Here is a 22,345-nt window from a genome sequence, read left to right on the forward strand (position 1 = left end):
AATATTTGGAGCCAGCCATTATGGGATAGTAACTGGTGATTCTTGGCTAAATTACACGGTCTTAGGCGGGCCATCTTTGCAAATTAAGTGCATGCTGTGGAAAATCAGACAAGCAAATGTGCTTGTTCATTTTCAGTCAAATGGAGCTCAGGTTTAGAATTGAAGTTGCAATGGGGTGATCAATAAATTTTCTCTAACTGGGTTTTTGTTTTGTTTTTTGAGTTGGAGTCTCACTCTGTTGCCTAGGCTGGAATGCCAATGGCATGCTGATGGCAACCACAGCCTTGACCTATTGGGTTCAGATGATCCTTCTGCCTCAGCCTTCCAAGTAGTCGGAACTACAGGCACATACCACCACGCCCGGCTAATTTTTAAAAAATTTGTTGTAGAGATGAGGTATCACCAAGTTGCCCAGGCTGGTCTCGAGCTCTGGGTTCAGGCAATTCTTTTGCCTCAGCTTCCCAGAGTGCTGAGATTACAGACAGGAGCCACTGTACACGGCTGTTTTTTTTTTTTTTTAAATAAAAACAATAAAATCAACAAGCAGGGCGAGGTGGTTCATGCTTGTAATTCCAGCACTTTGGGAGGCCAAGGCAGGAGGATTGCCTGAGCCCAGGAGTTCGAGACCAGCCCAGGCAACATAGCAAGACCTTACCTAGGAAGGAAGGAAGGAAAGAAGGAAGGAGGGAGGGAGGGAGGGAAGGAAGGAGGGAAGGAAGGAAGGAAGGAAAAAAGCCAAAGATTCCTTGGCCAGGCACAATGACTCACATCTTTAATCCCAGCAAGGAGACCTAGGTGGGAAGATTGCTTGAGGCCGGAAGTTCAAAACCAACCTGAACAATGTAGCAAGACCCTGTCTCTATGAAAATTCAAAAAATTATCTAGTCTTGATGGCACACACTTGTAGTTTCAGCTGTTCGGGAGGTTGGGGTGGAAGGATCACCAAGCCCAAGAGGTCAGCGAGACTGATCATGCTACTGCTCTCCAGCCCTGGCAACAGAGTGAGACTGACTTAAAAACAAAGCAAAACAAACAAACAAAATCAACAGTCACTTCAAGCCATATGGTTCAAAGGCGGCATAGCCCTTCAATGTGTATAGACAATGTGGGGTACAGTCATCCCCTGGTATCCGAGGGGCACTGGTTCCAGGATCCCTCCTCCAGCCCCATACCCTGCTGGTACCAGAGTGCAAGTCCCACAGTCCACTGTTTGTGTCTGCAGGTTCCCCATCCTCAGATTCAATCAACCGAGAACTGCAAATACGCAGTATTTGCAGGATATGGACCCACAGTTGCAGGAGGCCGATTATATTTAATGGTGAAGAATTTAGAGGTTTTAAGCTGCTTTGGGCTGCTTAGACAAACAAACAAGCAAACAAACATTTCCTTCTCAGGCTGGTCAGAGAGATTTTTGTTTTAATTTTTGAATTTTTATTTTTTTGAGTCAGAGTCTCACTCTGTCACTCAGGCTGGAGTGCAGTGGCATGCTCACGGCCACCACAGCCTCAACCTGCTGGGCTTCAGGTGATCCTTCTGCCTCAGCCTTCCAAGTAACTGGAACCACAGGTGTGCACCACCACGCCCAGCTAATTTTTTGATTTTTTGTAGAGAAGAGGTCTCACCAAGTTGCCTAGGCTGGTCTCGAACTCCTGGGGTCAGGCAATCCCCTCGCCTCTGCCTCCCAAAGTGTGCTTGGATTACAGGCGTGAACCACCACTCCTGGTGGAAGAGAGCTTTTGTAAAGGACCCTCTTGTGTCTGTCTCTGCTTTCTTTCTCCTATAAACAGGTGATGATTGTGCCAAGTTCACACACCGTATTTTTCTTTCTTTTTTTAAATCAAAACATTTATTGTGTGACTAATTGCTGAAATTCTTAAGAACTGGATGCTGCAACAGCCGCCCTCTTGGGTTTAGGTGTTGTTCCTTCACGGAATCCATGCCTGAATCTGCGGTATACAATTTTTAGGTGCCTCATCCGACCAGTCCCAGTGGCATTTCGTCTTTTAGCCTTGGCACTCCAGTTACACTTTCTCCTTATGTTTGGCAGGGTGCCACATTTGCCACAGGTCGACTTCTGAAGGTGGTAGGCCTTAGAGCCACAGTGGTGGCGCAGTGTGTGCATCTTATTGCGATGCTTTCCAAACGATGATGTTCCCTTCGTCATCTCGCTCAGACACTGTGGTTTTCATCTCTGACTTCCTCCATGGTGAGGTTTCTGATACTCACGCCTTAGGGACACACCTCTGATTAGAAATATATTAGCCTCTAACATTTTTGAACTTTCAAATCTAGACCGCGCTTGAGGTGACGCTGGTTTTTTCCTTTGTCAAAACTGTTTATCTTTCAGGATAAGACACGGCTTAGCCTTTCTGTGGCATGCAGTTGATTTCCAAACATTTTGTGTTATCAGATTCCCAAGCAAGGATGTGATGTCATTATTTTATTACAAATGAGATTCCTTTGAGAGAAGCGGCCGCTGGACGTGAGAGTATTTACTTAAATATGAGGCGGTGTGTAGGAATTAAGTGGGAAATGGGATATTGACTTCCACATCTGCTACAGATAAAACCTAGTATGAATTTGCTGGTGCAAGGCCTCAAAAAAAAACCCAAACATAAGTAAATCAGGCATGAGAATTGCCAAGAATTATCAGAAACATTTCAGAACACCAAATGGTGCTTTAAGACTCCTCATTTTCCAGATTCTAAACTTTCCCAGAAACATATTACTTATTTTGCATTTGGAATATGTGGAGGCTTCGTCATGATGGTTACTGATTTACCCTAGACAGTTTGTTGGGGTGGCAGATGGGCAACAATGTGTGTGGGGAGGAACCTACCTTAGACCTTCATGGTGAAGGTCATGGTGCTAGAATATAAAACTCTTAGCCGGGCCCAGTGGCTCAGTCTGTAATCCCAGCACTTTGGGAGGCCGAGGCGAGTGGATTACCTGAGGCCGCGGGTTCGAGACCAGCCCGTACAACTTGGCGAGAACTCGTCTCTACGATAAATAAAAAAGTAGTCGGGCGTGGTAGCACACACCTGTAGTTCTGGCTACTTGGAAGACTGAGGCGGAAGGATCGCTGGAGCCCAGAAGGTCGACGCTGGGGTGGCCGTGAGCGTGCCACTTCACTCCAGCCTGTGCGACAGAGTGAGACGCCAACTCAAAAAAACAAAAAAAGCAAAAGCCAAAGACAAACAAAAACTGCAAAGTCAAATGCCGAACCTGGAGAAGTTAGTGCTGTTCCGTTAAAGGGAGCTTCAGTGTTGCTTTGAAGCCCAAGGAGAGAGTAAAGAGCACAGAGTGGGCTTGTTCCCCGTACTCACTTAACACATGAAGTATTTGAATAGTTGGATTGTGTATTCTCCAACCCCCGTGTGGACCCCGCAGTGTAACCACAGTTGACTCCACCTCAGATGGATTGTATCGTGGCCCAGGCATGGTTAAGTAGGGATGCATTTTCTTGGTGTGTGGTAAATCGGTGGGGAAAAGAATGCAGTTCTTCAAGTTCTGCCCCAGGAATTATTTTCTGGTTCTATGAAGCTTTGCATGCTGGTTCTTAACCAGAAAGTGGCCGGGCAAGGCAGCTCACGCCTGTAATTCCAGCACTTTAGGAGGCCGAGGCGGGAGGGTTGCTTGAACCCAGGAGTTCGAGACCTGCCTGGGCAACATAGGGAGACCTTGTTTCTATAAAAAAATCAAAGTGTTAGCCAGGCATAGTGGCCCGCACTGTAATCCCAGCTACTCAGGAGACTGAAGTGGAAGGATCGCCTGAACTCAAGAGTTCGAGGCTGTGGTGAACCATGATCCCACCACTACACTTTTTTTTTTTTTTTGAGTTGGAGTCTCACTCGGTCACCCAGACTGGAGTGCAGTGGCCGCTCCCGGCCACCGCAGCCTCGCCTGCTGGGCTCCGGCGATCCTTCCGCCTCAGCCTTCCAAATAACTGGAACTACAGGCGTGCGCTACCACGACCGGCTCATTTTTTATTTATTGTAGAGATGAGGTCTCACTGCTCAGGCAGGTCTCGAACCCGCGGGCTCAGGCAATCCACTCACCTCAGCCTTCCAAAGGCGCGGGATTACAGGCTGAGCCACCGAGCCCGGCTACCACTACACTTTTTAGCCTGGGCAATAGAGTAAGACCCCCAACTCAAAAAAAAAAAAAAAAAAATCTTAATCAGAAGTGTTATGATCCCAGGGAAGGGACACATTTCTTGGTGGAGGATGTCACATGTCTTATGGCTAATATGCACCGTGTCCACTTAGAGGAAGATGCTGATTATATCTGAGACTTGGTCAAGGAGTCACAAGTTTTCTTTCGGTGGATTTATGCAGCCTCTCTCTGTCCTTCATACGACACAGACCTAAATGTGGGCGCTGCAAACATTGCCAGGTAGGCACTGCATGCCACAAAATCCTGGGAGCCCCCCACATGCAGCGAATGGCTGTCATTGGTAGGTGGTGCTTTTTATTTCTGTCATCTCCAGCAGAGATCTTATACATTCCCTGTGCCTGAAATCAGCATGGCTGATCTCCCACCTAACCAGATTTAGAGTGCTTTGTTTTCTTTTACATACTTTCCCAGAGAACTTGGGAGTTTTAATATTTCTAAAAACAACCCTAACTTTTTACAGTAGGGGAATATTTGACTGAACTGTAGTGTGTTAAAACACACCGCTTGTATCCATGGTGTCTTTAGGCACAGGAGTTGTTAAGTGGTGAGACTCAGAGTGTTCTATGGGCAAGTCATTCTAGAAAATACTACGGTCATTTCCTCCGTAATTGTTCAGAATGCACACAAAGGGGTCTCTCAATCCTTTTTTTTTTTTTTTTAAGTTTTTGAGTCAGAGTCTCACTCTGTCGCCCAGGCTGGAGTGCAGTGGCACGCTCATGGCCAGCACAACCTCCATCTGCTGGGCTCAGGTGATCCTTCCGCCTCAGCCTTCCGAGTAGCCGGAACTACAGGCATGTGCTGCCACACCCGGCTAAGTTTTTGGTTTATTGTAGAGATGAGGTCTTGCCATGTTGCCCAGGCTGGTCTCGAACCCGTGGGCTCAGGCAATCCTCTTTCCTCCACCTCCCAAAGTTGGGGTCTCTCAATTCTAAGTCAATCTGCTTAACTCTGTCTAGAGCAGAGTTTCTCAAGCTAATCTGGAGCACAGAACACTCCTGAGACGGTACTGGTATGCTGGTGTTGATTCATCCAGGATACTGATCATCTGTGATACTGACTTGAAAAATGCTGCTCTTTGAGATGTTAGAGGCCTAATTGGTAGACAGTGTTTTTAATAAAATGAGTTCACCTGTAGTGACAAGTCCTCTGGGATTTGAAGTGAGAAACATTAATTAAGGTTAAAGTGAGATACATTATTCTCTAAGACACTCAACAATTTGAATTTTTGAATATCAGTGTTCAGTTAAATTAATTTTGCATGTTAGAAGTAAATTGGTGATTTTAGCAGATCTCTTTTTTAAAAAATTTTGTTTTTTGAGTTGGGGGGTCTCTGTTACTCAGACTGGAGTGCAGTGGTATGTTTATGACTCACTATAACCTCTAACTCCTAGGCTCAAGAAGTTCTCTTGTCTCAGCCTCCTGAGTACCTGGAATTGCAGGTGCACACCACCACACCTGGCTGATTTTTTTTTTAGAGAGACGGGATCTCACTGTGTTGCCCAGACTGGTCTCATACTCCTGGGCTCAAGCAATCCTCCGCCACCTCCCAAAGTACTGGAATTACAGGTGTGAGCCACCACACCCAGCCTTCAGCAGATCACTCTTAGCCATCATTCTTTCTCATGTCCAAAGATGAGTTTGGAGGCTGGGTGCAGTGACTCAATTCCTGTAATCTTAGCACTTTGGGAGGCCAAGGCTGAAGGATCATTTGAGGCCAGGAGTTGGAGGCTGCAGTGAGCTATGCACTGCATTCCAGCCTAGGTGACAGAGACAACCCTGTCTTTAAAAAGCAGAGATAAAATAGGCCGGGCTCAGCCTGTAATCTCAGCACTTTGGGAGGCTGAGGCGAGTGGATTGCCTGAGCGCATGGGTTCGAGACCCACCCAGGCAACTTAGCGAGACCTCGTGTCTACAATAAATCAAAAAACTAGCCGGGCGTGGTAGAGTGCGCCTGTAGTTCCAGCTACTTGGAAGGCTGAGGCAGAAGCATCACCTGAGCCTAGCAGGTCAAGACTGCAGTGGTCGGGAGCGTGCCACCACACTCCAGTCTGGGTGACAGAGTAAGACTCCAACTCAGAGCCGGGCTTGGTGGCTCAGCCTGTAATCTCGCGCCTTTGGGAGGCTGGGGTGGGTGGATTGCCTGAGCCCGCGGGTTCGAGACCCGCCTGGGCAGCGAGACCTCATTTTTACAATAAATCAAAAAATCAGCCAGGCATGGTAGCGCATGCCTGTAATTCCGGCTACTCGGAAGGCTGAGGCGGAAGGATCACTGGAGCCCAACAGGTCGAGGCTGCGGTGGCTGGGAGTGGCCACTGCACTCCATTCTGGGCGACAGAGTGAGTCGCCTACTCAAAAAAAAGACTCCAACTCAGGAAAAAAAAGTAGAGATAAGTTTGGGCTATTTCTCCTGAAGTTATGATAAATAATTTTTGTGACTTTTACTGAAAATTATAAGAAACAGAAAAATCTGGGAATTTTAGATAATGGCCAGAGATTCTCTGAGAACTTTACCCTTCCCAACTGGCACTTATGGGCCCACAAACTCATGTGCTATGCAGATTCTGTTCCAGAAACCTTCCTTATGTAATAACTACTGCCATTTCTTTTTGTTTAGTTTAGTTTGTTTTTTTCGGTTTTTTCTTTTTTTTTTTTTTGAGTAGGCGACTCACTCTGTCGCCCAGGCTGGAGTGCAGTGGCATGCTGATGGCCACCACAGCCTTGACCTGCTGGGCTCAGGTGATCCTTCCACTTGCTTCAGCCTTCCAAGAAGCTGGAACCACAGGTGGGCGCCACCACACCTGGCTGATTTTTTTTTTTAATTGTAGAGACGAGATCTCGCCAAGTTGCCTAGGTTGGTCTTGAACCCCTGGGCTCAGGTAATCCTCTTGCTTCTGCCTCCTAAAGTGCTGGGATTATAGGCGTGAGCCACTGGGGCCTGGCCAACACTGCCATTTCAAAAGCAAAATAAGATTAATCTTTGCATTCTGAGAATTAGGATTGAATTAAGTTAGTTAAACTAATGACAACAGAACACAGCTGCTTCCAGCCAATCAGGTATAGAAATGGGATAAATGCTGCTGTTTGATGAACAGTTTTTTCTTCGGCAGTTGGTGGGGGTGGTGTTGAAGCTCTAAGTCTATGCTAGCACTTAAGGAAGCCAAGGCGAGGGGATTGTTTGCTAGAGCCCAAGAGCTTGAGATCAGACTGGGCAACATTGACTCTACAAAAAATTTTTAAAATGAGCCAGGCACGGTTGTGCATGACTGTGGTCCCAGCTACTCAGGAGGCTGAGGTAGATCGCCTGATCCCAGGATGTCGAGGCTACAGTGAGCTTTGATTGTGGCACATGCTTCAGCCTGGGCCTCAGTGTGAGACCCTGATTCAAAAAAAAAAAAGTCAGAAGTGAAGACCTTCGAGAGCCACTGGAGGGGTATGTGTCGCGTCCAGACAGCTGAATCAAGTCACGATCACTCGGATAGTGGAGAGGAGAGGCCGACCCTCTCTTTGGAGTCCTTTAAGCGAACCCAGTCATGCTTCAAGTAGTTCACCAAGCAGCAAGGGCATCTTCTGGCTTGTTGGCTTTGCTTTGCTGAATAGATGAGTGGAAAGAAATCACGAAATGAAAAGCCAGCAGTGGTTTTGTGTAAAGATCTGGATTTTGTGAGAGGCGGGATCCTCTACCACCCTTGAGGCTCTGCAGCCTCCTCCCTGAGGAATCCTGGGGCCGGGAAGAGAGCTCTGAAGGTCAGTTTCTCAGAGATAAGGACTTCTTATTTTTAGAGGTCACTAGAGTCACCCCCGCCCTGGGATGCGGTCGCTTCTCAGTTTCACGTGGTTGCAGAGAGCTTTTGGCTAGACGCTTGGATAATACCCCTGCAACCCAGGAAGCAGCTCATTTTTCCTTTCTTTTTGCAAAACCTTGCTAGTAAAGTCCTCTTCCTATTGTTCTTTTATAAATTGTCTTACATCTTTTAAAGTTTTTATTATTTATTTATTTCCTTTTTTTTTAAGAGGTGGGGTCTTGCTATGTTGAGCTCCTGCGCTCAAGTGATCCTCCCACCTCGGCCTCCCCAAAGTGCTGGGATTACAGATGTGAGCCACCGCGCCTAGCCCTTCATCCTATTTTTAATCTATTTCTAGAAACTTTAAAATACTGGAAAAATCTCTGTGTGCCTGAGTTTAAATAAAATGGGGAATAAAATATTTTTTAGTATTGTCTGGATTACTGTTTGGCCTGTTTGACTTTAGAGTGGATATATTGCTGGGAACAAGAGCTGTTAGCTTCTATGAAATAAGTCCTCAGCCATCAAGCTGGTCAACTGTTTTTTTTGTTTGTTTGTTTTTTTGTTTTTTTGAGTCAGAGTAGTCTCACTGTGTCGCCCAGGCTGAAGTGCAGTGCTCATGGTCACCACAGCGCAGGTGATCCTTCTGCCTCAGCTTTCCAAGTAGCTGGAACCACAGGCATGTGCCACCATGCCCGGCTAACTTTTTGGTCTATTGTAGAGACGAGGTTTCGCCATGTTGCCCAGGCTGGTCTCGAACCCCTGGACTCAGGCAGTCCTCTTGCCTCCACCTCCCAAATTGCTGGGATGACAGGTGTGAGCCACCGTGCCTGGCTGACCTAGTCTGTTTCAAGGCCAGGGCCGTGTTTCCCGTGTAAGTGTGTGTGGTCTGATGTAGAGAGATTTGTTTTCCAAAGAACTGTGTCTAATTTTGTTGGATTCCCTGGTAATATCTAGGGCGCAACTCTAATGCTGCCTCCTTTGAAACTCGAATTGATGGAAACATGAGAACCATTTATAAAAGGCAGTCTAAGGGGCCAGGCACAGTGGCTCACACCTGTAGTCCAAGCACTTTGAGAGGTCAAGGCGGGAGGATCACTTGAGCCCAGGAGTTCAAGACCAGCTAAAGCAACATAGTAAGACCTTGTCTCTATAAGATATTAAAAAAAAAACTAGCCTGGCGTGGTGACATGTGCCTGTTGTCCCAGCTACTCAGGAGGCTGAGGCAGAAGGATCACCTGAGTCCAGGAGGTGGAAGTTGCAGGGAGCCGTAATTGTGCCTGGACACTGCACCCCAGCCTGGATGACAGGTTGAGACTCTAAATAAAAAAAAAAATTGAAAAAAGAAAGGCGATTTTAAGTGTTAATAAGGGCTGGATAATACTGGGCTAGAGCATATACCTTGATTTGATTAAATGGACCAAGTCTCATAAAATCTCTCCTGAGTCCTTTTCCGTTTAGAAAGAGAACATCCACACATATAATTTAATTGGAATCTTACACAATCTGAAAACAGAGGCAGTATTAGACTCAGTCTACACTTGGGAAAATGGGTTCAGAGGCTGGGTGCCACAACTAAGGGGAGCTTGAACCCAACCAAGACCGTATATGTGCTGTGCTGTCTGCTGTTTCCCCCATGCCTTCTATAGTTAGAGAGAGAGACAGAGACAGAGAGACAGAGGCAGGCCACATCTCAGATGACTCTTCCACTTAGACCTTTGCATAAACTATCACGCAGCCTTTCTCCTACCAGACCTGGAAAAGCAGAAGGCTCAGATGTTCAGTGCGAAACACGAACAGCACAGGCAGGGAAGTCCCAGAGCTTTCATTTGAGAGAGGAAGACAGACACAGAACAAGGAATTCCCACCGGATCACACTCGTTGAGACTGAATGGTGTAACAGAAACAGCTAAAACTTATGCTAGTAGTTGATGTATTAGGACTTCATGTGTGCCGGGTGATGTTCCAAAGATCCTTTGAGGTAGATAAAAATGAATAAATTTTTCCTTCCTTCCTCCTTCTCCCCCCCCCTTTTTTTTGAGTTGGGGGTCTCACTCTGTAAGTGACATAATCATGGATAACTGCAGCCTTGACCTCCTGGGCTCAAGCTATTCTCCTGCCTCAGCCTCTGAAGTAGCAGGGACTACAGGAGCGTGCCATCACGCCCAGCTGTTTTTTATTTTTTGTAGAGACGAGGTCTTGGTATGTTGCCAAGGCTGGTCTCGAACTCCTGGGCTTGAGAGATTCTACCACTTCGGCCTCTCAAAGTGCTGGGGTTACAGGTATGAGCCACCATGCCCGGCCAAAAATGAGTTCTTAACACCACTTTGCAGAGAACAATGAGAGGCTCGAAAAAGTGTTCAAGGTCATGAAAGTAACTTTCTTAAGGTGGAAGCAATTGTCTATTAAACACATGCTTGTGCAATGCGTACAGAATGCCTCACACATGTGTTTGCACACCCCAGGCCCCTGGTGACCTCTGTACAACTGTGATATTCTTGGCTTTGTCTTGGCCAATATTTTTGATGAATGACTTAGCTGAGGACATTAATATGCTGATCACATTTGGTGACGGTATGAACAGAGGAGTTAAAGACCCTCCAGTGTGGCCCGATGGCTTAGATGATCTTGAAAGATTTATGAACCCTGGAAAGCCAGGTTATTAACATGCGCATAGCCTAAGAGGGGTTCCATGTATTCTCACCTTTATAATGGTAAAGTGAGTAAAAAGAAAACCCTATCTCTTCTCCTCACCTCCCTCTAAAAGGATAAAGCCAAACAATTCCACAGAGGTAGCCATTGTTAATGATTTGGTATATATTATTCCAGGCTTTTAAAAAAGGCTTAAACAAACAAACATGGATGCCCTTTCCCTCCCTTTCTCCCTTCCTCCTTCCTTTTTTGTTAGGGGTTATTTTTGATTGGTTTTAAACACAGAAAGGAATCACTCTCAGCAAATCACTTTTTTCCATTTAAATTGGGTCCATCTTCCCACGTGAGTGTGTTGAGATTTACTTCATCGGTTTTGATGCTGTCTGTTATGAACGGCTCATAATTTAACTGTTTCCTTCTACCAGTGGACACTTAAGGCTTTTTTGCTGTTATAAATTATTGTGTGTTACACATCACTGCATCTGTATCTGCGTGAGTACGTGAATCCAGCTCCACTAGAATGGCACAGTGGAGCCAATGGGTGGTGTGAACATCTTACATTGCAATACCTGCTTCCAAGTTGCTCTCCAGGGATATTGCTTACTGACTTATGCTCTGATTTTTATTTTCTTGTGTTTGACATTTTTCCAGGTTTATTTTCAAAATACTTTTTATTAGAATGAAGGAAAAAAACACAGTGAAGAGTTTTCTTTACAAATTTTGTCATGGGATTTAAAAGTCCTTCTAGATCATCATTTTTTTTTTTGAGTCAGGGTCTCACTCTGTCACCCAGGTTGATATACATTGGCACGATTGCGGCTTATCACAGCCTCCACCTCCTGGGCTCAGGTGATCCTTCTACCTCAGCCTCTCGAGTATCTGGGACTATAGGCATACGTCGCCATCCCAGGCTAATTTTTTTATTTGCTGTAGAGACCAGGTCTCACTATGTGGCTGGCTGGTGTGTGTGCCCTTGTTATATTGATTGCCTCTGGTTCCTTCCTGTTTCCAGACACCTTTCTTACCATAGGTGGGATAAATTGCGCTGGTTGCAGCCTCATCTGCTGTGTGAGGCACTGGGGGTGCTGAGCCACTTGCATCTGGCACTGATCACCCAGTGAGAATGTAGAAGCCAGGCGCGACGGCTCACATCTGTCATCCCAGCAATTTGGGAGGTGGAGATGAGAGGATTGCCTGAGTCCATGGGTTCAAGACCAGCCCGGGCAACTTGGCAAGACCTCATTGCTACAATAAATCAAACAATTCGCCGGGCGTGGTGGCACATGCCTGTGGTTCCAGCTACTTGTTAGGCTAAGGTGGAAGATCGCCTGAGCATAGCAGGTCGAGGCTGAGGTGGCCATGAGCTGCATGCCACTGCACTCCAGCCTGGGCAACAGAGTGAGACTCCTACTCAAAAGAAAAAGAAAAGAAAATGTAAACCCAGAAACATCACTTCTGTAGTGAAAAGAATGACTGTAGTAGGCTCTTCTGCCCTGACATCCTGACAGCTGTCAAGAGCTCATCTTTTGTTCATTATTTAACACCCTCGTTAAAAAGACTGGAATGCCCGTTGCTCACTCAGCAAGGGGATCTACCCCGAGTGGTGGTCACCCTGTGGAGAAGAACAGGAGGGAGCGGCCTGCTGGTTTTTCTGCAGAGCCTTGGCTGCCATTTGTACATGCTCAGTGGTGGTTCTTGCAGAAATGAGCGGAAAACACTGTTGCTGGAAGCATTTGAGTTTTTTTTTTCTACAGCTTGTTTAGTTGTAATGTGGTAATACTTTACGGGAATAAACTCTGGCTGACCCACTCAAAGGATATAAACTTGAAAACATTTGGGGTTTTGATTTGTTCAAAGGAGGCGTTTTTACTTTTTGAAACACACACCCAGGGGGAAAATAGGTCTTCTGGTGCTCACCATGGTTAAGTGTGCAGGGGGTATCTTTCGAGTTCAGTTTCCAACTCAAAAGGAATAACTGTATGGATAAAGCTGTGTGGAGAAACCTCGAGTCAAAAAGTGGAATACAGGTTTCCGTCTTTCTTTTTTGGCAAACTTAAATCCCAGCACTTCTTGCCTGAGCTAGGTGGCCCATGGCTCTCCGACGTCACCACTTCCTGTTTCGTGGTCCACTAGATTGTGTCTTTAGTCTTTTTTTTTGGGAATTGGAGTCTCACTCTGTCGCCCAGGCAACAGTGGCAACGCTCACAGCCATCACAGCCTCGACCTGCTGGGCTCAGGTGATCTTCCACCTCAGCCTTCCCAGTAGCTGGAACTGCAGGCATGCACCACCACACCCAGCTAATGTTTTGATTTATTGTAGAGACGAGGTCTCGCCAAGTTGCCCAGGCTGGTCTCGAGCCCGTGGGCTCAGACAATCCTCTCACCTCATCCTTCCAAAGTGCTAGGATGGCAGATGTGAGCCACCGTGCCTGGCTGTGTCTTTAGTCTTTAGGGCCTTCCGGGTCTGTCTAGGCAGAGCTGCGTGTAAATCCTGTCTCCTGTGGCCATTTGAGTTACAGCAAAAAGAGAAACTGGCTGAAGACGAGATTGTGTTTACTGATAAAGAAATATGTCTTCAATATATGCAACTATCAGGTTGTAAAACAGCCTGTATTCCCTTTTTTTTTTTTTTTGAGTCTTCGTCTCACTCTCTCGCCCAGGCTGGAGTGCAGTGGCAGGATCACGGCTACTGTAGCCTCAGCCTGTTGGGCTCAGGCCATCCTTCTGCTTCAACTTCCTGAGTTGCTGGGACTACAGATCCTCGCCACCAGGCCTGGCTAATTTTTTAATTTATTGTAGAGATGAGGTCTCGCCAAGTTTTCCAGGCTGGTCTCGAACCCTTGGACTCAGGCAGTCCTCTCTCCTCAGCGTCCCAAAGTGCTGGGATTACAGGTGTGAGCCACCACACCTGGCCTGTTTTTTTTTTTTTTGAGTCAGAATCTCACTCTGTCTCCCAGGCTGGAGTACAGTGGCATGCTCACAGCCACTGCAGCCTGCACCAACTGGGCTCAGGCAATCCTTCTGCCTCAGCCTTCCCAGTAGCTGGAACTACATGTATGTACTACCACGCCCGGCTAATTTTTTGTTTTATTGTAGAGACAAGTCTCACCAAGTTGCCCAAACTGGTTTCAAAACCCCGGGCTCAGGCAGTCCTCTTCCTTCAGCCTCCCAAAGTGCTGGAATTATAGGTGTGAGCCACCACCTGTAAAAGCCTTTAAAGCTTGCAGGAAGTGAGGGACATGCGGTAATCCCATGTGGTCTCCCATCCAAGCACTAACCGAGTCAGACCCTGCTTAGCTTCCCAGTTCCCGCCAGATCTCAGGCTGCTATGGACCAGGACCCCATTTTTGTTTTTTTAAAAATTCCCATGTTTGTGTGCTGATACATATGCATACATAGACAAGACAGAAAATATTTAAATGAATATAGGTTGGATTTCTTCTGATTTGAAGTGACTTTAACATTTTGATAATTCTCAGAAGTCTCTGAATTTATTTTACAATAGTATGAATTATTTAGAAGGCTAGGGATGGGAGAAACGAAAAGAAAAACAGTTTTAATTTGGGGTGGAGAAAAGTGAGTTCACCTACAGGAGCATGTGAGATTTGCAAAACATTTGTAAAGGAAAGAAGGGTGAATGTGTCTGAATATGACAATTTAGGAATGAGGACCCCATTTTTGTGTGGAGTGTTGGTCTGTCATGGGCTCTGGCAGCTCACCCGAGATGTCACCCATGGGGTCAGAGCTTGGGTACACTTCCTAGACCCAAGCTATGCACATACTAAAAGAGACTCAACTCAGTCTCAGTAATGTCAGCGACACAAGTTGTCTGCTTCCAAAGTTAATAATGTATCTAGTGCTTTCGAAAGCAGAGACAATTACCCTGTGGTCACTGCCTTATAATTTACTTATTACATACTTAAGATATAAAAAGGTCTAGTAGTTGACCTCAACTTTTTGGAGACAGCGTCCTACATTACTCAGACTAGTGTATGGTGGCATCATGGCTCACTGCAGCTTCAACCTCCCGGGTTCAAGCGATCCTCCCAACTTACTTTCCATATAGCTGGAACTACAGGCATGGGTTACCACGCCTGATTAATTTTTAAATTTTTGTTTTCTAGAGATGAGGTCTTGCTGTGTTGTCCAGGCTGGTCTTGAATTCCTGACCTGAAGCTATCCTCTTATTCATCCTCCCAATTTCTAGGATTGCAGGTGTGAGCCACTGCTTCCAGCCATATGTCAGTTTTTGGGATTCCATGTCTGTCATCTAATGTACTTTGCTATGTATGTGTGACATGTCTAAAAGAAGGGTGTGCCTATGTCTTATAGATTCTTCATATTTAAAGAGACTTAGCCAGGCGTGGTAGCTCACACCTGTAATCATGCCTATAGCTGGGTCTTTCCGATCTGTACAAGATTCAAATCTTCATTGTTATGGAAGCCCCATTTCTCTTTGGGAGGCCGTGGAGGGAGGATTGCCTGAGCCGAGGAGTTCCAGATCAGCCTGGACAATACGCTGAGACCTTGTCTGTATAATAAATTTAAAAATTAGCCAAATGTGGTGGTGCATGCCTATAGTTCCAGCTACTTGGAAGGCTGAAGGTGGAAGGATTGCCTGAGCCCAAGAAGTCAAGGCTGCAGTGGCCGCGATCATGCCACTTCACTCCAACCTGGGTGACAGAGTGAGACCCCAACTCAAAAAAAAAAAAAAGATTCATTGGGTTACCACGTGGCCCAAAATAATATATGATTTCTGCTTTTCTCTGCCAGCCTCTTCACATTATTAACCAAATCTCCATCTAACCTGTGCCTGTAAGCAATGATAATTAGTTAAAATACGGTGACCTTTTTGCCGATGGACTTGGGAGAGTCATACTACCCCGCCTTCCCCACCCCTCTCTTGTGTTTTTAGGTTTCATTTAAAATTCCCATCTTTCATATTTTGGTAAGAGAAGACTTTAAGTGGAAATGTAATCTGAGTATTCTGTTTAATAAATGGACTCAGCATGGGCATTTTGAAGCCAACAATTCCATCTGTAGTGTAAGTATTAAAGTACAGGGCGGGGAATTATTTCAGGCGGAGACTCACGCAGTTGAAGGACAGCCTTGCTGGGAGCAGGGACCAGCCAGGTGCAATCAATTTAGTGCAATTCAAGACTTCTGAGTTGACTGTTTTGAGCCCACGGTCCCTTCAGGACTCCGTTCTAAGTCAGTGGTGTGGCCAGAGCCATCCGATGGCCTGTAAGCAGGGCAAAATTATGTCAGAGAGAGTGTGGGACTCTGAGATTTGTCGCAGGCAGCTCTGGCGCCAGGGGATGCTCTTTAAGTCATTCAATCTTTGTGTTTAGAAACAGGTCCTTTAAAAGAGGGTACCAAGAGCCGGACTCGGTGGCTCAGCCTGTAATCCCGTACCTTTGGGAGGCTGAGGTGAGTCGATTGCCTGAGCCCGCGGGTTCGAGACCTTATCTCTACAATAATAAATCAAAAAATCAGCCGGGCGTGGTAGCGCGCACGTGTAATTCCAGTTACTTGGAAGGCTGAGGTGGAAGGATCGCCGGAGCCCAGCAGGTTGAGGCTGCGGTGGCTGGGAGCGGCCACTGCACTCCAGTCTGGGTGACAGAGTGAGACTCCAACTCAAAAAAATTACAATAAATAAAATAAAAGAGGGTACCCTCAGGCCTGACTCGGTGGCTTAGCCTGTAATCCCAGCACTTTGGGAGGCCGAGGCGAGTGGATTGCCTGAGCCCGCGGGGTTCGGGACTGGCTTGGGAAATTGGCAAGACCTGGTCTCTACAATAAATCAAAAATTACCTAGGTGTGGTAGTGTGTGCCTGTAATTCCAGCTACTTGGAAGACTGAGGCGGAAGGATCGCTGGAGCCCAGCAGGTCGAGGCTGTGGTGGCCGGGAGTGTGCTACTGTACTCCAATCTGGGCAACAGAGTGAGACTCCAACTCAAAAAAATAAAATAAAATAAAACAATAAAAGAGGGTGCTCTTGACAGTTCAGAAAAACCCCTGAAGTAGTTTGTGGTAACCTGTCTTTCGGGCCACGGTGCCTCCATTCCAGAGTTGTGAGACCTGTAGCAGGACACCCCTTTCCCTCTGCAGTCACTTTGAGTCCCAGTGTCCTTATTTATAAAATGGGGGTAGGGTGCAGTGGCTCACACCTGTAATCCAAGCACTTTGGGAGGCTGAGACCGGAGGATCACTTGAGCCCAGGAGTTCGCGACCAGCCTGGGCAACATTGCCAGACTTTGTCTCTGTTATAAGTAAAAAAAATTATCTGGGCATGGTGGTGCATGCTTGTAGTCCCAGCTACTTGGGAGGCTGAGGCGGGAGGATCACCTGAGCCTAAGAGACCGAGACTGGTGAGCCATGAGCATGCCACTGCACTCCAGCCTGGGTGACAAAGTGAGCCTCCGACTCAAAAAAAAGAGAGAGAGAGACTAGGCCTGAAAAGGCCAGTATGTGTATCCTGCATGGGGTACAGATGCATGAATTCATGACTGCATGAATGACTTGTACACACTTACCCAGATACAAGGCCCATCGGCTTGATGCTAGCACCTTCTATCTCGGTAAGGTAGCTGGGTCTTTCAGATGGCTTCAAGACTCAAATCTTTACTGTTATTGAACCTCTGTTTCTTTTTCTTCTTTCAATAGTTTATATTCCGGAAGTTAGTGTCTTGTGTCTCATTTGGTTGTGAGTACTGACATTAAGTGTCCCTGTCCTTGTCTTCCCTGTAGCTCCTACAGACGAATGGTCAGCTGTCCACTGCCAATGGCTTGGCTGAACAAGATGAGCTCAGCCTCCAGGAGGGAGCCCTGGACAGTCAGCAGGAAGAAGTCTCGACAGCAGATGGTAAGCTGCCTTTCCGGACTCTGGGTGGAATACCAGGCACTGGAGGGCAAACATTACTTGCAACAGACGTTGGAGAACTTGCCAGAATATATACTGTCATACTGCCTGGTGGTGGATTGATGTTAACAGCAAAAATAATCAATTGGTTATATAAGGAAGTATTTGGGCCTGATGTGGTGGCTCACACTTGTCATCCCATCACCTTGGGAGGCTTAGGCAGGAGGGTTGCTTGAGCCCAGGCAACGTAGCAAGACCATGTTTCTACAAAAAATAAAAAAAGTTAGCTGGGTATGGTGGTACGCACCTATTGTCCCTGCTAGTCGAGAGGCTAAGGCAAAAGGATCACCTGAGTCCTGGGGTCAAGGCTGCAGAGAGCCATGATTGTGCCACTGCACCGTAGCCTGGGTGACAGAGGGAGACCCTGACTAAAAACACCAACAAAAAGAAAGTGTTTGACCATTTGAGTAGTCTCATACTAAGACCTTGAAGTCATATGTCCTTATCTGGAACTCAATGCCTTTAAAATGATGTGGCCTTGTCCCTACCACTTTGAGTGTTAAATGTGAATTCTTGTTGGAAACATGGCAGTTAGGGTTGTCTTAAAAGAGTCAGCATCAGACTGGGCGTGGTGGCTCATGCCTATAATCCCAGCACTTTGGGAGGCCAAGGTGAGAGGATTGTTTGAGCCCACGGGTTTGAGACCAGATTGGGCCACTTGGTGAGACCTCATCTCTACAGTAAATTAAAAAAAAAAATTTAACTGGGCATGGTGGCACATGCCTGTAGTTCCAGTTACTTGGAAGGCTGAGGCGGTAGGATTGCCTGAACCCAGTAGGTTGAGACTGCAGTGGCCGTGAGCATGCCACTTGCACTGCAGCCTGGGCGACAGAGTGAGACTCCAACTCAAAAAAAAGAGTCAGAATCTCTAGAACAAAACCTTCTCTACTTCTAGATCTTTCTGACAAGCTCATTGCAAGGTGCACCCCTCTTTGCCTAATCTAGGAGATGCTGCGTGTTTATAGTTCTTGAGTCTAGACACCCTTAAAGGGGTGGTTAGTCGAGAGGAACTCTTTTACTATAATACCAATTTTTTTTTTTTTTTTTGAGTCAGTCTTACTCTTCGCCCAGGTTGGAGTGCAATGGCATGATCACAGCCACCGCAACCTTGACCTGTAGGGTTCAAGCAGTCCTTCCTCCTCAGCCTTCCAAGTAGCTGAAACTACAGGCACACACCACCACACCCAGCTAATTTTTTGATTTATTATAGAGACGAAGACTCGCCAAGTTCCCTAGGCTAGTTTTGAACCCCTACGCTTAGGCCATAGTGCTGGAATTACCGGTGTGGCCACTGTGCCCAGCCAATAATATCAATATTTGATTTTAGCCCATTTGGGAGGGGGTACCATATCCTGGGGTCAGAATCGAACATGATAACCAGCAAAACTCTTGTAAAAAGTGGCTCTGGCCAGGCTCAGTGGCTCAACCTGTAATCCCAGCACTTTGGGAGGCAGAGGCAAGTAGATTGCCTGAGCCCATGGGTTCGAGACAAGCCTGGGCAACTTGGTGAGACCCCGTCTCTACAATAAAAAAAATTAAAAAATTAGCCGGACATGGTAGTGCTCGCCTCTAGTTCCAGCTCCTTGAAAGGCTGAGGTGGAAGGATCGCTGGAGCCCAGCAGGTTGACGCTGGAGTGACCGTGAACGTGCCACTACACTCCAGCCTGGGCGACGGAGTGAGATTCCAACTCATAAAAAAGAAAAGTGGCTCCATGTTGAAAGACCTTTGACTACTCTTAACTTCTCATTTCATTGTTCCATGTAATCATAAATGAAGGGATAATTAATAACCACTGCCAAAGATCTGTGAAGCGATTTGACACGATGAGCTGACTCGCATACTGTAAGAGATAAATGAAGGGGAAAAACCCTGTGACAGGGGTTCGGCATCGCCTGGTTACACGAGATGCTTCCCATATGTGGAACCTGTTTTCCTTTGCGTTCTCTGCCCCCTAGAGCTGCTTCAAGCAGGGAGCTGCTTTTGAAGTTGGTGGGAAGAGTTATCTGTCTATAGCACCACAGGCGCAATATAAAGTTAGAAAGATACACAGTCCTGCAGACGGAGTGTTTGCGTGACCTGGTGTGAGAGTTTCAGATGATTTCCACTGAGGTGATTGGAACGGACCCAACTCAAATTCCCAAGCCGAGTGCTTTGGCCTTCCCACGTTTACTTTTCTTTTTCTTTTTCTTTTTTTTTTTTTTTTGAGTTGGGGTCTCACTCTGTTGCCTAGACTGGAGCGTAGTACCGCGTTGGTGACTCTCAGCAGCCTCAACCTCCTGGGCTCAGGAGATTCTTCTGCCTCAACCCCTGGTCGCTGAGACTGAAGGTGTGCACCACCACGCCTGGTTAGTTTTTTAAATGTTTTTGTAGCGACCAGATCTCACTTTGTCACCCCGGCAGGTCTTGACCTCCTGGTCTCAAGTGATCCTCCTGTCTCGGCCTCTCAAGATGCTGGGATTACAGGTGTGAGTCACTGCGCTCAGCCCCAACAGAGTTTTTATTGAAGGTTGTAGAATGAATGCAGTCTCTTCCCCGCCCCCACCCCCCCCAAAAAAAAAACCCAGACTGGATAACAGGGATCTGAAAGCAGAGTGTAGTTGAGAAAGTATTTTCTGTTTGGTTTCTTTGTTTTTGGTTGGGTTCTCGCTTCTGTCACCCAGGCTTGTGTGCTGTGGTGCCATCATGCCTCACTGTAACCTGGAACCCTTGGACTCAAGCCATCCTCCTGCCTCAGTCTCCCGGGGTAGCTGGATTAAACGCTCATGCCACCATGCCTGGCTTTGGGAGGTATTTAGTGGGCAGTGTGAGGTCACTGAAATGAGCCACCAAGGAAGTGTTGGGGCCTGGAGGGCTTCTTTCTCATCAGACTTAGCTGATGGGTAGAATGGATGAGAGGAAGGAGGGTGGGGGGGCAGGGTACACAACTCTTTTGTAATCTGGGACACTCTTTTGTTTGTTTGGTTGGTTGGTTGGTTGGGTTTTTTTGAGTTGCAGTCTCGCCCAGGCTGGAGTGCAGTAGCACGCTCACGGTCACCGCAGCCTCAACCTGCTGGGTGCAGGCAATTCTTCCGCCTCTACCTTCCAAGTAGCTGGAACTACAGACGCACGCCACCACACCCGGCTAGTTTTTGTGATTTATTGCAGAGACGAGGTTTCACCAAGTTGCCCGGGTTGGTCTCGAACCCCCAGGCTCAGGCAGTCCTCTCGCCTTGGCCTCCCAAAGTGCTGGGATTACAGGCTGAGCCACCGCGCCCGGCTCTGGGACATGTTTACCCGAGATCTTTCTCTCTCCTTTAGTCTAGATGTGATTTCGTTCATGTTTTAGCCACGTGGGTAAACAATGGTTTCCATAGAAAGTGATTCTGTCCCTGCCCTGTGACTACTTCTGTCTCCCTGAGTCGACCTAGGCTTCTGACCATGACCTTGGAGGTCAGAGCCAATATCAAATGCCTCTGCAGGAAGAGTGGTAATGAATACACTCTGTCCTTCAACAGACCCTGAAAAGGACTTGTCCTCCGGGAAAGGAGTCAGATGTTCCTGAGTGGCCGAGGACCACAGAGGCCACCATCAGGGATATTTCAGTGGTCCTGCTTTGGGGATATGCTTTCACTGTGTTAGACAGAACCACAATTCTTTTGGCCCATGAGGGTTTCTGAGGCAATGGCCATGCTGGCTCTGTCTTTTTTCTTTCTCTATTTTGTCCGCCTGAGAGGCCATAGTTAACAACCTGGCCATGTAAATACAAACCCAATCTTCATGTTGAATTATTAAACAGTATCTTTCCAGGCTTTTCTTTCGGCATGAATGACGGCTTATGGTTAGATTTTATGGTTATTTCCAGAAACCAGAATTCTACAGGAAGGCATCATTTGGTATGTAAATGCTTATTTGTAGGATTTGGGGGACCTTGGTTTCTGCAAGTGTCTGCTTAAGTAAGAACAAGACTGACCCATCGTGGTCCCTGGAAGGACTGGTCACCAGTGGAATTTGGTCCTGGTCCAAGATCTGGTCCAGCACGGTGACTCACACCCAACTCTTTGGGAAGCTGAGGCAAGAGGATCGTTTGAGTCTATGAGTTTGAGACCAGCCTGGGCAGCATAACAAGACCCCTGTCTTTACCAAAAAATTAGCCTGGTGTGGTGGTGTGCATGTAGTCCCAGCTACTTGGAGGCTGAGGTGAAAGGATGGCCTGAGCCCAGCAGGTCAAGGCTGTGGTGAGCCGTGATCGTGCCACTGCATTCCAGCCTGGGTAACAGAGTGTGACTCCAACTAAAATAAAAATAAAAAAGCAAGATCCACTGATGGGGAGAAAATGACAAACAAGAGACATTTCTCCAGGAGTTTTTGTACTTTAACATGACAGACAATATTTAGACAAAGTCGAGAGTGAAAATATTTCACCCGTCTTGACTGACTTGCTCTTTCTGAAACCAGAAATACTGGTCAGTTCGAACTGATGTCTTCCTATAATGAAGATGAGATTCTGGGAAAGATCCTTGTGAAGGAAGTTTTCTTGTGAACTTTCTTCCATGGTAGACAGAAGGAACTGTTCACTAAATATTTCCTAGACTGTACAGCAAGGTGAGATGCACACAGGTTTTGGGAGGAGCTTGAAGACCATGTAATTTGGGGCCCATCTACAAGAGCGTACCTAATCAGGCGTGGAAACACATTTATTTACCATGAAAACCATAAGAAATCACCGCACAGTACTTCAGCCTTGGTGACCGGTCTCTTCCCTTAGAGCTCTCGCTAGGGGTTTATTAATTTACAAAAACTGCTTATTCAGAAGTGCAGCCTGACTTCCTCTCC

General features: G+C 46.8%; 1 protein-coding gene and 1 pseudogene across 1 annotated transcript in view; one reads left to right on the plus strand and one right to left on the minus strand.

Moving 5' to 3' along the window:
- Positions 1-1,873: 1,873 nt before the first annotated feature.
- Positions 1,874-2,164, minus strand: LOC110596278 (annotated as a pseudogene).
- Positions 2,165-17,170: 15,006 nt separating this feature from the next.
- Positions 17,171-22,345, plus strand: part of AKAP12 (A-kinase anchoring protein 12) — a 47,377-nt gene continuing 42,202 nt past the window's right edge. Inside the window, exons 1-2 of the mRNA XM_008064966.1 lie at positions 17,171-17,191; positions 17,361-17,475. Of these exons, the coding sequence (XP_008063157.1) occupies positions 17,171-17,191; positions 17,361-17,475 (136 nt within the window). The remainder of the gene's footprint in view (positions 17,192-17,360; positions 17,476-22,345) is intronic.

This window comes from Carlito syrichta, unplaced genomic scaffold, assembly GCF_000164805.1.
Source record: "Carlito syrichta isolate Samal-C Ts95f unplaced genomic scaffold, Tarsius_syrichta-2.0.1 Scaffold308114, whole genome shotgun sequence".
NCBI classification, from domain to species: Eukaryota; Metazoa; Chordata; class Mammalia; order Primates; family Tarsiidae; genus Carlito; species Carlito syrichta.